Source organism: Buteo buteo, chromosome 2 (genome assembly GCF_964188355.1).
Source record: "Buteo buteo chromosome 2, bButBut1.hap1.1, whole genome shotgun sequence".
In the NCBI taxonomy this organism is placed as follows: domain Eukaryota; kingdom Metazoa; phylum Chordata; class Aves; order Accipitriformes; family Accipitridae; genus Buteo; species Buteo buteo.
Window position 1 is genome coordinate 54,620,194 of NC_134172.1, and position 13,082 is coordinate 54,633,275.

At 39.7% G+C, this 13,082-nt stretch overlaps 1 protein-coding gene across 3 annotated transcripts in view; it reads right to left on the reverse strand.

The window, feature by feature from the left end:
• Positions 1–1,007: 1,007 nt before the first annotated feature.
• Positions 1,008–13,082, reverse strand: part of MRPL3 (mitochondrial ribosomal protein L3) — a 31,692-nt gene continuing 19,617 nt past the window's right edge. The window contains exons 8-10 of one of the 3 annotated variants that reach the window (XM_075054898.1): positions 11,836–11,913; positions 10,727–10,804; positions 1,008–1,616 (exon numbers count right to left, since the gene is read on the reverse strand). In XM_075054898.1, the coding sequence (XP_074910999.1) occupies positions 1,467–1,616; positions 10,727–10,804; positions 11,836–11,913 (306 nt within the window). In that variant the 3' untranslated portion in view covers positions 1,008–1,466. The remainder of the gene's footprint in view (positions 1,617–10,726; positions 10,805–11,835; positions 11,914–13,082) is intronic. The other 2 variants (XM_075054907.1, XM_075054913.1) reach the window with 2 other exon arrangements.

The window sequence follows — 13,082 nt, forward strand, 5'->3', positions numbered from 1 at the left end:
AGGACTCGCCCATGCACCCGGCCGTCAATAAAGAAGTGTCTGCTTATCTACACTAAATTGGTGTTGATAAGTTTTTATTCCGAGATTTCGGTAACAAGGATACCCAACAATGTATATACTTACCAGTTCACATCTCCATCTCTAATGATCCCTCCCAGTCTACTACAGGCCAGTAGCTATATACAGCCTCTTTAAGATGGCATGTGGTTTCTTCAAGCTATTACAAAAAAATTCAAAACATCTTCAGTAACTGAGAGACACCGTAATGACAAGGACGTGACCTTTTAAATTGGATAGTATTAGTAAGGTCTTTCAAAATCTCCTATTTACTTTAGATATTTGATGTCTTGGGATGAAGCTGCAAAGACGAGTAGATAGCACCACCACTGTATCAATGGTAGCTTAGTATATGCAAATGCTTGAACTACAGCATGTAGGGCTTGTAAGCAAGCAGCCAGATGGCACTGAGAGTTATCCAGGTACTTGCTTCTGTACATCAGAAGATTTACAGTGTTCAAAAGATCAGACTTATAAATAGTAAATCACGTAAGATGGAAATTAAAGGGAGCGTATTGATTCCAGCTATTATTGAAAGGTGGGGTAAAACAAAAATGAGCATTATCATAAAGGCCTTCACATTTGGCCTGTTCTCTTTGTAATAGCTCTTCTGTAACAGCATAAGAACCCAATACAGAGACAACTGCAGATGTGGAGATATTTCTCCAGAGAGCATGCAAGCGATCCTCTATGAAGTTCACAAGCAGCTGTCAGCGAAGGCAACAAACAGGCGGCCACTGCAGTCTTTGTGCTGCTTTGTTACTGAACATACCCCATCTGAACACCCCCTCACCATACACACTGCCAGAACTCTGAAGAGACAGGCAGCGGTTGGCATCATCTTTCCTCTAGAAAATTGGTTGGGTACCTGCTACGTTAAACTCAATATTAAAGTGAAAGGAGAGAAAGAGCTCTGGTGAAAAGAAGGAAACAAAACAAGCTCATGCTGCTACAGAGCAATGCATTTTCTTGTTTTATTTTGGATTATTCTTCACGGATCCCCCCAGATGCCAAGGCAGATTTGGAAGGTTTTTTTGATTGATCAGAGTTGGCCAGAATACTTTCCACAAAAGAGAAAGAGAGTTTGGTAGCATTCAGGAAATTAAACGGAACCACCTTCAAAACAACAGTTTTTCAGAAACAGTTAAGTTTTCACAGCCTGAGACAGAGGGCAAAAGGTCACTGAAGACAAACTCTTTGGTGTGCTTTATAACCTGCCCCTCAGACTCACCTGCTGCTTTAAATACAGGTTTGAAATTTACAGTGGTAAATCTTATTACCTGACCAAAATGGCAATATCTGAAGTGTTCAAGTCAGTTGGCCAGACCGCAAACCATAGGTTTACTTTAATACAGCATTGCAAAGTTCACGAAAATAACAAAACTGTGTTTTCAAAGACGTGAAGAACATTATGCATATGTGACAGACGGATCTGTGAACTGGAAAATCTCCTTATCATACAGGTCTTCTGGTAGTTTTTCATCTCCATCAGCAAAAAACGTAGGGAACGGAGGGTTTTTATTGCAGTCCTTGTAAGTAGGCAATTTGCTATCTCTGACCTAAAAAGCAGGAGGGGGAAGGGTGGGGTTAATAAGTCTTACAGAAGACTTTCAGATAGCAATACATTAGAAATTAAAGAAATCATCTTGCACGCATAAGGAAAAAAACCCAACGGCATTCACATTACAATTGTTTTACCTGAAGAATTCCAAGTATAATCATCAGTTATTTTAACATCAACCTGAGCTATTGAATTTAACACTTTTCTACCTATTATTAAGGAGTTTCTAAGACCAGCAAAACCCAAAGAGAATTTATCATTTGTGTGATAAATTTATCACTACTGTGAGAGAATCAAAACCTACTCCATGAATTCATTGCTCAATGTTTTAAAATGCTATTAAAATAATGTGTCTAAGTATGGCTTGTTTAAACTGTGTTTATATCCCACAGCACTTTCCTACATGACGTTCCAAGTTATATTATGCAGTGTAATCACCTCTTCAACAACCAAGACATGCTTTTGTATTTACGATGCAAACTAATTATGGCAACTAATTTTGCAAAGATATGTGCATTGGCTGTATTCAGTCCCTCTGGCTACTGCAGAGCTATTTAGTGACTGCAGAGTTAAGCATCTAAAATTCTTCACCCAGGAATCACTACTCAAGTTTGTCGAACACGAGCCTTTAAGAAAGTTAATTTCCAAGAACTGTAGTGCCACAGAGAAATTACTTTCCTTTGCTGACCTCTCTACACATGGAAAGATTTAAAATCTAGCCTCTGAAACTCCAATCTCTGAAGAAAATTAGTAGCTAGAATTATCAGCAAAAAGCAGTTTGTCTGTGGTGAAGATAGGAAGCTGGTATCTCTGAAGAAAAAAAGAGCTACAAATTCTCCAGCGATGAAATTTTATTTAAAATGAAATTCTTCATTTCTATCTTGTTACAGATGATCTTCCTCCTGAGCTGTAATAATCCCTTTCAGCCACTATACTCAACTGGATTAAAAAAAAAAAAAAAGTACCAATAGATTAGACAAAATTTTAGTATAGAGAAGATAAGCTCTTCCTCTTATTTTTTTGGTGGATTTTTAAAGAACAGGAAGCTTGTTCTTACTTGGTTGATCATAAAACTCACATTTACACCAGAAATTAAATAAAACAATTTTATATCCACTGAAATGTCTGTTCTGGCAGCACTGTATTTACCAGATTCATATCTGCTATTACTTGAGCCTTTCCCAAATTCCAAGAGGATTCCCCCAGATGAAACGCACAATAAATTTGACTTAAACTTCAGCTTCTGAAAAAACTGTTTCATTATTTTTCCCCCTGAGGAAGTTCCAACAGTTTTCTAAGTGCAGGCTTGATAAAGAAAGAAAACCTTTTGCTAAGAATGAGGGGGTGAAGGGCTCAACTGCTTAGGATGGCTACTTAGCTTTTCAAGTAGATCACTCCTCTTCTGCCAGACACCTCCCTATGAAAAGTGTTCTCTATTCACTTGTAAACTGCCATGCGAAACTACTGAAGTCCCTGTAGTCCTGGCAGACAGCAATTTACGTTAAGTGTCTACGTGGAATAAACTAGGCTGAGGTTCAAGTCCAAAGACCTTTGCTGCAACAGTTCCAGCAGCAGAGTTCAGAGGAAACAGACAGCTTTAACAGTGCCATCTGAACTGCTGAGGCTTATAAGTCATCCTTCCAGCTTTCAATACGTTGCTGCTGTTTCTTTTACTATGTGAAAACATGTTTTAATAACTTCAGTTGGCTATTATTCCCCTTGCCCCTTTCTCTTTTATTCCCTAATCCTATTACACATCATAAGCCTTCTATGTCAACACCAAAAATCCCCGTGGTCTCTACACGAGCTACAACAATATTAGGAAGATTAGAATTTTATTTCTGATAACTTATTCATTGCACATATATCTTATTAAAATGTTTTTCATGTTTACTTTTTTGATATTTTTGATTCTTCCCATCATGAAATAATATGTGCTGTTACATACAGGCTGTGTCATTACAGGCAGTTTTGGACACCTGAAAATGAAAGGAATTTAGGTGTTTGTTTTCATCTCCCCCCCCCTCCCTTCTCCCTTTTCTTAAAACAACAACTTATCACAGGACTTATGAGTAAGACATCTGCTCTTAACTGAAGGCAAACCCAACAGTCTAATCTTAGTCCTGCATTAGTTTATGTAAATAAATGTAAGATTTCAGTTCAGCCTTAACATTGTATTTTACGTATTAATGTCAAGTGGCATTTTGCAGACAGTGCCTCTTGTGTGATAAGGAGAATTTTTAAAGAAGTTTTAAGATTCTTATGAAACATTTTCAACAGACAATTGTTGCTTTCAGAGGAGTCCAATACTGTTTCATTTTGCCCCCTCCTACTGCTCAGAAGCTTGGCAGATCCCAGAAACACAAGCCACATCTAATGTTAAAATTATCTTCTTCTGATATGCTCTTTCTTTTGATCAGTATAATTGACATGGTATTTCTTTTGACTGGTGAAAAATACTGCTCTTTTTCCATCTTCTTCTACATTTGTTGCTTTCAAATGCAATTTAAGTTTTACTCCTAAAGCACCATCTTAGAGTATCACTACCAAACTGAATGAACATGCCTCTTTCTCCCTTTTAAGCTTCAAAAGTTGTCAGACAGATATTATTATTCCTATCAAGAGGAAGAACTCAGTTTCATTTCACATCTGAAAGTACCTATTAGCAACTTAAAACATGGTATGATTTATCTGTCTTCTCAAGAGAATTACTGAATGACTCTACATTTATGAAGGGCACAGTATACCAAAGGTTTCCTGTATGTATTACCTCAGATTCCTGCACAATAATTTCACAATATTATAAAGGGGTTAAATGGTATGCAGGATCAGTTACACTTGCCTGTATAAGCCTGTACAAAGGCAAGCAGTACATGTGACCCAGCACAGCTCTTCCTGTTCTCCCAGTAACCTTCTGAGAGCATCCCTAATAAAGGAGTAAATTTTAATGCTCTGTGTTACTAAAATCCAGTGACTTTAGCTCTTGCCCACAGAAGGAATCAGGCTGAGAGCCCAACTGGTTATTACAATCCATAAAAGCATTCACTGTATAACTCAATATTACACAGATGTCTGCTGGAAATACAACATGGCAGAGAGCAAGCAGTCTAGGAGGTTCCTGGAGTGTGTGGAAGATAACTTCCTGACACAGCAGGTGAGCCAACCAGGGGAGGAGCCTTGCTAGACCTACTGTTTATAAACAGGGAAGGATTGGTGGGAGGCCTGATGGTCGGAGGCCGTCCTGGGCTTAGCGACCGTGAAATGATAGAATTCTCAACTCTTGGTGAGGCAAGAAAGGGGGTTACCAAAACTACTGCTGTGGACTTCTGGAGGGCAAACTTTGGCCTCTTCGAGGCACTGGTTGAAAGTCCCTTGGGAGACGGTCCTGAAGGGCAAAGGGGTCCAGGAAGGCTGGACATTCTTCAGGAAGGAAATCTTAATGGCTCAGGACCAGGCTATTCCCATGTGCTGCAAGATGAACCGCCAAGGAAGACAACTGGCCTAGCTGAACAGGGAGCTTTTGCTAGGACTCAAGAAAAAAAGGAGAGTTTACCATCTTTGGAAGAAAGCGCGGGCAACTCAGGAACAGTCCAGGGATCTTGTTAGGTCATGCAGAGAGGAAATCAGAAAGGCAAAAGCTCAGCTAGAAATCAATCTGGCCACCATTGTAAGAGACAACAAAAAATGTTTTTACAAATATGTTAACAATAAAAAGAAAGCCAAGGAGAATATCTATCCTTTATTAGATACAGAGCGGAACACTGCCACGAGAAATGAGGAAAAGGCTGAGATACTTAATGCCTTCTTTGCCTCAGTCTTTAATAGTGAGACCAGTTATCCTCAGGGTACTCTGCCCCCTGAGCTGGAAGGCAAGGACGAAGAGCAGAATATAACCCCCTTAATCCAGGAGCAAATAGTTAGTGACCTACTATGTTAACAACCTACTATGCCGTCTGGACACTCACAAGTCTATGGAATCAGTCAGGATCCCTCCAAGAGTACTGAGGGAGCTGGCGGAGGAGCTTGCCAAGCCACTCTCCATCATTTATCAGCAATCCTGGTCAATGAGGGAGGTCCCAGACAACTGGCGGCTTGCCAATGTGATGCCCATTTACAAAAAGGGTCAGAGGGAGGATCCGGGGAACTACAGGCCTGTCAGCCTGACCTCAGTACCGGGGAAGGTTATGGAACAGTTTGTCTTGAGAGCGCTCACACAGCATGTGCAGGACAAGCAGGGGATCAGGCCCAGCCACCATGGGTTCATGAAAGGCAGGTCCTGCTCGACCAACCTGATCTCCTTCTACAACCAGGTGACCCAACTAGTGGATGAGGGAAAGGCTGTGGATGTTATCTACCTCAACTTCAGCAAGGCCTTTGACACTGTCTCTCATGGCATACTCCTTGAGAAGCTGGCATCTCATGGCTTGGACAAGTGTACTCTTTGCTGGGTGAAAAACTGGCTGGATGGATGAGCCCAGAGGGCTGTGGTGAATGGGGTGAAATCCAGTTGGCGGCGGGTCACTAGTGGTGTTCCCCAGGGCTCGGTGTTGGGGCTGGTTCTGTTTAATATCTTTATTAATGATCTGGATGAAGGGATTGAGTGCACCCTCAGTATGTTTGTGGATGACACCAAGCTGGGAGGGAGGGCTGATCTGCTGGAGGGTAGGAAGGCTCTACAGAGGGATCTGGACAGGCTGGATCAATGGGCAGAGGCCAATCATATGAAGTTCAACAAGGCCAAGTGCCGGGTCCTGCACTTGGGTCACAACGATCCCATGCAATGCTACAGGCTTGGGGAAGAGTGGCTGGAAAGCTGCCTGGTGGGAAAGGACCTGGGGGTGCTGGTTGACAGCCAGCTGAATATGAGCCAGCAATGTGCCCAGGTGGCCAAGAAGGCCACTAGCATCCTGGTTTGTATCAGAAATAGTGTGGCCAGCTGGACTAGGGCAGTGATTGTCCCCCTGTACTCGGCACTGGTGAGGCCGCACCTCGAGTGCTGTGTTCAGTTTTGGGCCCCTCACTACAGGAAAGACATTGAGTTGCTGGAGCGTGTCCAGAGGAGGGCAACCAAGTTGGTGAGGGGCCTGGAGCACAAGTCTTATGAGGGGAGGCTGAGGGAGCTGGGGTTGTTTAGCCTGGAGAAAAGGAGGCTGAGGGGAGACCTTATCGCTCTCTACAACTACCTGAAGGGGGGTTGTAGTGGGGTGCGTGCTGGTCTCTTCTGTCAGGTGGCTGGAGACAGGACAAGAGGAAATGGCCTCAAGTTGCGGCAGGGGAGGTTTAGACTGGATATTAGGAAAAATTTCTTCACTGAAAGGGTTGTCACACATTGGAACAGGCTTTCCAGGGAAGTGGTCGAGTCACCATCCCTGGAGGTATTCAAAAAGTACATAGACAAGGCACTTCAGGACATGGTTTAGTGGGCATGGTTGATGGTTGGACTTGATCTTAAAGGTCTTTTCCAACCTAAATGATTCTATGATTCTATAATCACTTGATTTGCTCAACTTCCATATTAATACTACTATATATTGTAGTACACTATACTACAGATAGATGGTATATATAGTAGTGTCTATACACAACAGTATATTCTCTGTGAAGTTTGTTATTAAGAAAAATACTAGAAGAAGCTGAAACCAGAGCTGGTTGAGATTGTCACTAAATCTTTAAAACAGTCATAAGGGGTTTTGCAGACAATTCATAAACTGCACATATGTATGTCCCATATATTGACAGCGTAACAGGTAGTACAAACAAATACAAATTCAGAAATCTATCACCACAAAACACTTCACATGGTCTTAAACAGGCATTAAAGCTTGATGCTTAAGTCACAACTCACATTTGTAGTTTAACGGGGCTTCAGGCTGTGTTAGCAACCACAGCAAAGAATGCAAGTTGTTTGCAAAACAGAAAAATGTGTTTAAATATACAGAATGTTAGAAAGAATCTCCTCAGGTGTCATATATTACCTAGCTTAGCTTCTCTACTTCTGAAGCTAGACAGAAAATTGAATTCAAGAACTATATCCATTTCTGACCAGCCTTATTTTGTCTTAAAAAACCAACCAACCAAAAAAAAAAGCTCTACACAACTCTATCATGGGGCCCAAGGTACAGGACAGGGAACACGAAAGAAGTGAAGGCATCACACTATTCCTGCATGCCCTCAATTTGAGCACAGCACACCCAACTCAGGCATCAGCAGCTAGAAACACAGACAGTAACATTGGCAAGTGTGATACAAAATAAGTAGGATGCAGACAACTACAGACTTCTCTAAAAAGAAAAAAAAAAGAAAATAAAAGGAAAAAAGGGGGGCAAAAAGGGAAAGAAGCAGTAGGGGAATACTGAAAAGTTAAGTTTATTAGCTCAAGCAGAATACTACACTAAAGCAACGGTATACTTCAGGTTTAACTCAATTCTAGCATACAAAAAGGCCAGTTCAGTATCTAACTTGCTAAGCAACTCCTGTGGGTTACACGATTTGCCAGAATTTCTGCTTTCACTACAAGTGATATATTCAAAGTGATCAACACTGAATGTCCTAAGAAAATCAAGTGCCTTAAAATTAGGACAAGTATAAAACATTATCAAAGATAAACTATAACATCCTGAATTATAATATACCATATTACAGTATCCCCTCCATTATGAAGCATCAGGAATTAGTCTTGTGCTTCTCTCTTGAATGACAGAAGAGGTAACTTTTTGGTAATATACTTGGGAGAGAAATTGAGAGCCATAAGCTTCCAAAAGAGAAAACTATTATTATTTTTTTTTTCTAGAGGATCAACACCAAAGACAGTAACTACAGGCCCTGTGATCTAAGACAATACACCAAGAGAAACAGGTAGTGCCTGAGGCAGGCTATCTTGATAGGCACAACACACTAATTTACAAATGCTTATTCTGCAATGTTACTCTTGTAACAGAAAAAATCCATACATTCTAGCACACTGCTGAAGTTTCTTAAGTTTATTAGACCTTGTCATTGAGAAAGAAATCCAAGCTAAAGTAAGCTTTTTTGATTAGTTTTCTAGCTGGCTATGAACATTACTTATGTCAGTTATTTACCTGCATGCTTCAGCGTGCAATATCAAATGAAAACTGATTTCTAATTAAACCAGGAATCCATCGATCGTAGTATTCTGCACTTTTACTCTGCTGAAAATGAAACTTAAATTTTTCAAGTGCTTTATCTCTGTCTGGATACAGTGGTGATGCACTAAGTTTCCAAAAATAATAACATACAAAATAAATATATGCTTTAAGGTGCACTGTGGTTTTAATGGTTACCAAGCAACACAGAGTGAGTACTGAGCACAAATGCCTTCCTCTTAGAGACACACTAAGAGAAAAGTATTATGCAATATTTCACTTTTTGAGCTCAAAGACATATGTATCCAAATCCCCTAGACATTAGTCTTACCTAATTATAGGCAGGTATTTAGTGGAACAAACAGTAATTATGAATTGTAATATCCCATAATTTCTCTCCCCAACTACAGATCCAAACAAATATACAACAATTACAGAAAGTCAAAGTCTACAGGCAAACAAGAAAACACCCTGGAAGCAAAGTGTAAGACACAAGCTAAAAACACCACAGATGAGTGCAGCAAGATTAAATGGAGAAAGAAAAAAACAGATATTAAAGAACACATGCCAAATAGTATTGCTTTGCATGCTTATTTAATTAAAGCTTGCTCTGTCTTTCAGAGATTTATTTGAAAATATAAGGGAAAAAATTTAATTAATACATGTAATTCATATGGCCTATGGAAGAAAAAAACCCCAGAATGGATTCACCAGCTTGAGGAAATGGAGTAAACTGTTGCTGACTACATACTCCCTTCAATCACCAAATATGTGAGTGGAGGCAATTTTTAAAAATCTATTTCTTAATAGTAATAATACCTACTACTGTGCCTTCATCTCAAACAGTGTTATTTATTACGAAGAAGCCATGAAAGTTTGAGTCTGGAGCACTTTGGTCAAGATCTTTCGAATACGGTATTACATAAATTGAACAGCTCTAAGGGACAAAATCCCTCATTCTTCCCATGAATCCTCAACCCTCACTAATGGAATTAGCTGCAGCTCTCAAATGTGTATGCCAAAATGCACACTTGAAGATACTTGGACTTCTAATTGTATAGAACTGTGACTCGAAAGATGTTCAAATATACGTAACTTACAAATACAGTTAATACAGATTCTGTATCTTGTAGAAATCATGTACAAGGATTAGTAAAGCAGTCACAAAAGTGCCTTGTGCCACTCAGTTAATACTGACAGATTAAGTTTCCTTGGAAAAAAAAGATGGAGTCATTTTAACTTTTGGTCTTAGGATAAAGTTCCAATCATCATCCATGGCAAGTGAACTGAACAGAAATCACTCCTGGACATGGCAAGCACTTAAACGATATGCAGCAGACTGCCGTGGCAATCAAAGTCCATTATCTTCTTCGTATCACAGATGTCAATGCCATTGTTTTACTGCATATGCTCAGATGGCTTGGCCCACCAGTCTCCTGTTAACAAGGCTGTTGACGATGGCAGTACTGCTGCCTCAAGGATTTTTTTAAGATAACAGCAGGACTGCTTTCCGAACACACACACAGTAACATTACTGTGAACGCCAGCTGTCTTCTCCTGTACCTCAACTGCTCCTTGGAAAGGTAACTGCTACAGTGTATGGGAATGCTTTGAATAACCTTTAAAGTAGTGCTTGCTGTGTATTTCTGTTCATGAATACAGCCCTTAAATAATATTCTGGAAGCCTCGCCACCATCCTGTTGACTCAGGTTAGTGTGGGGATGGACCTAGCCCTGAGACACTTACCACAGGGTTACAGAGACTGTGTTGGTTTATCATACGCTACATGTGTTCACAATGCCAGTGCAAAGCTAAGAATGAGTCATTTAGAGTAAGTGGTGACCCACTGCCCCTATTAATAACTCTCTTTTAAAGAACTGATCCTACGGCCCTTTAATTCAATAGTACAGGATGGGACTCTAAAGAAATTAAGATTGCATTCAACCAATGTTTTTCCTTTTGTAGGAAGAGAGTTGTAGAGATCTTAGGAAACTAGCAAACATACCTTCACCAGACAATTTGTGTGACCTGGAACAGACCCATTTACATAAATAATGTCATGTTTTGTGTTGATCCTCCACACCTAGGAGACAGAAAAAAAACAGACATGGAGCTTGTTTTAGAGACTATTCCCAGTTTTACAAACTGTCCAGTGAAGCACAAACTGATTAACTGGAGGTGGTACTCTGGGGAAGAAGAATATTCTGCACAGGCCTAAACTTGCCATAAAATTAAGTCACTTGCTACTCTGAGTGCACAGCTTTCTAATGCAGGAGTCTATTAAACAGTTTTAAAGGGCTTGTGATCAAGCTATATTTGGTAAGGCAGCTCGTTGTTCAGCATAACACCAGCCGAAGCTCCCAAGTCTCTTTTCCCTCTAACATCAATGTGTGAAAAACATCACAGGTGACAAATTAAAACAAATATGCTCATGAAAACAATGCTGCGACCATTTGTTAATTTCTTAATTATATGAGATGCTCAACTGAACATGAACATTTTCTGTTACAAAAAAATAGTTTTAGTTAGCAGAGAGCAGGAGCAGCACCCTTTTTTTTTTTTACAAACTAGAGGCTAATATGCTTTTTTGTGCAAACTGCAGAGGTTGCCTTCAGAAACAGAGAACAGTAGCTGTAATAGCTCAAGAACTGCTAGATCTAGACGGAAAATATAATCCCCTTTTTTGCACATGAAAGTGAAGGACCATGACAAAGTTAGGACTTCAAACAACTCAGACTTGGGTTGGGTTTGAACAAGCGGAATAGGCATGAAAACAGTAACTGAAGGTCACCAAAAGCCTGATTGTTCTCCCACTTCAAAGTCAGAAACAAAGGGACACAGAGAAAAACACATCAGATGTGGAAGTATCACCTGAAATGCTGGTTCCCAGGGTACGCATATGCAAAAGGAGTTCAGATAACTTATTTGTAACCCACGAAAAGCCAGAAGCACACATTTGATACTCTTGTCTTTCTAGCTTGCTTACTTCAAGATGCTCTTGTCCGGATTTTGACAGAAATAACAAGACAGTACACCAACACAAGGTTACATAGCTAAGTCCATTGCGTGGCAATGCAACCACTTTATACACATTCTAGTATACTCAGAACCCACCTTTAATCCAAAAGATGTCCTATAGATGTTACCCATTTTACCAGGCATTTTCTTTCCACGATAAACTTTGGCAGCTTTCTAGATAAAAACAGGGCCAAAACAATAATGTAACTGCAAGAGGTACACTTACAAACTCAAGAGGAACATGAAAGAAAATATGCTGGTATTTCCAATGCTGAAAATATCTAATATTGAAAATATCTAGTATCGAGTAGCATTTTAAATACCTCCTGCTGGAGGTTAGGTATTACTCTACATGTTACCTGAAATACTTGACCTCAATCATAAAATTGCTATAAATACTGTTCTAGGCTTGCTTAATACTTAACGTGTATAGATTCAAAGCAAAATCTGCACTCATCCCATACTTTCACTTCATGAAAATCAAGAAAAGTTTTTTTGTTCCTAAAATCCCTGTCACCACAAGACTCTCAACTACATCACAGACCACAGCAACTGGAAACGCCTAAACTACTTGTGGATGCTACCACAGAGCTCCAGAGCAGTCCTGCCCTGGAAGGCTACCAAAATGAAGATATGCCATAGCTTCTCCCCTGTCCCTAATCCATAAGTTTTATACTGATGTAAAACGGATTTTTTAAAGCATGTATTTTTGAGAATGGACTTTTAAATTATATTCCCTGCTATTGCTTAGTTTCCGTATCCCATTTTTGTCTGGCTGTGTAAAACCTGAAGAACAAAGGTGGAAAAGAAAATGCAGGACTAAGTGCAGTAATTGTTAGTTCTACAGTATTATCAAGGAATTTGTCTCAGTTTCCTGCATCACTCGGTTATTCATTAATAAAGTTTAATTTATTTTTTTTTAAACTTGTGTGAAAATCATGATTTCAGAAAATCAGCTGCAAAGAAGTTCTAGGGACAGAATTCTGTACTTGAGCACTGCGGGATTACAAAAATAGCTGAGGTGGTCAACACTAGACTGGGAAATAAAAATCAAGGCATTGTTTTTCCCCTATTGCATCCTTTCACCTTGTTTCCTTTTCATCATACCTATTACCAATGCTATTTCTCATTCTATGTACTTTGTGAAATTACATCCAGCATTACTGCTTCGGAAATTCTAATTTAAAGAAAAGTAAAGAGGGGTCATTTTGTAATGATGAAACCTATCTGCTAAAACAAAGTGTTGTGTGTTCAAATATTTACGTTCTTCAGTCTTCAGAGAAAACAGTGCAGGTGCTCTCTTGAGTTCAGTACTGTGACTCAGTTGGTCTTAATTCTGTATA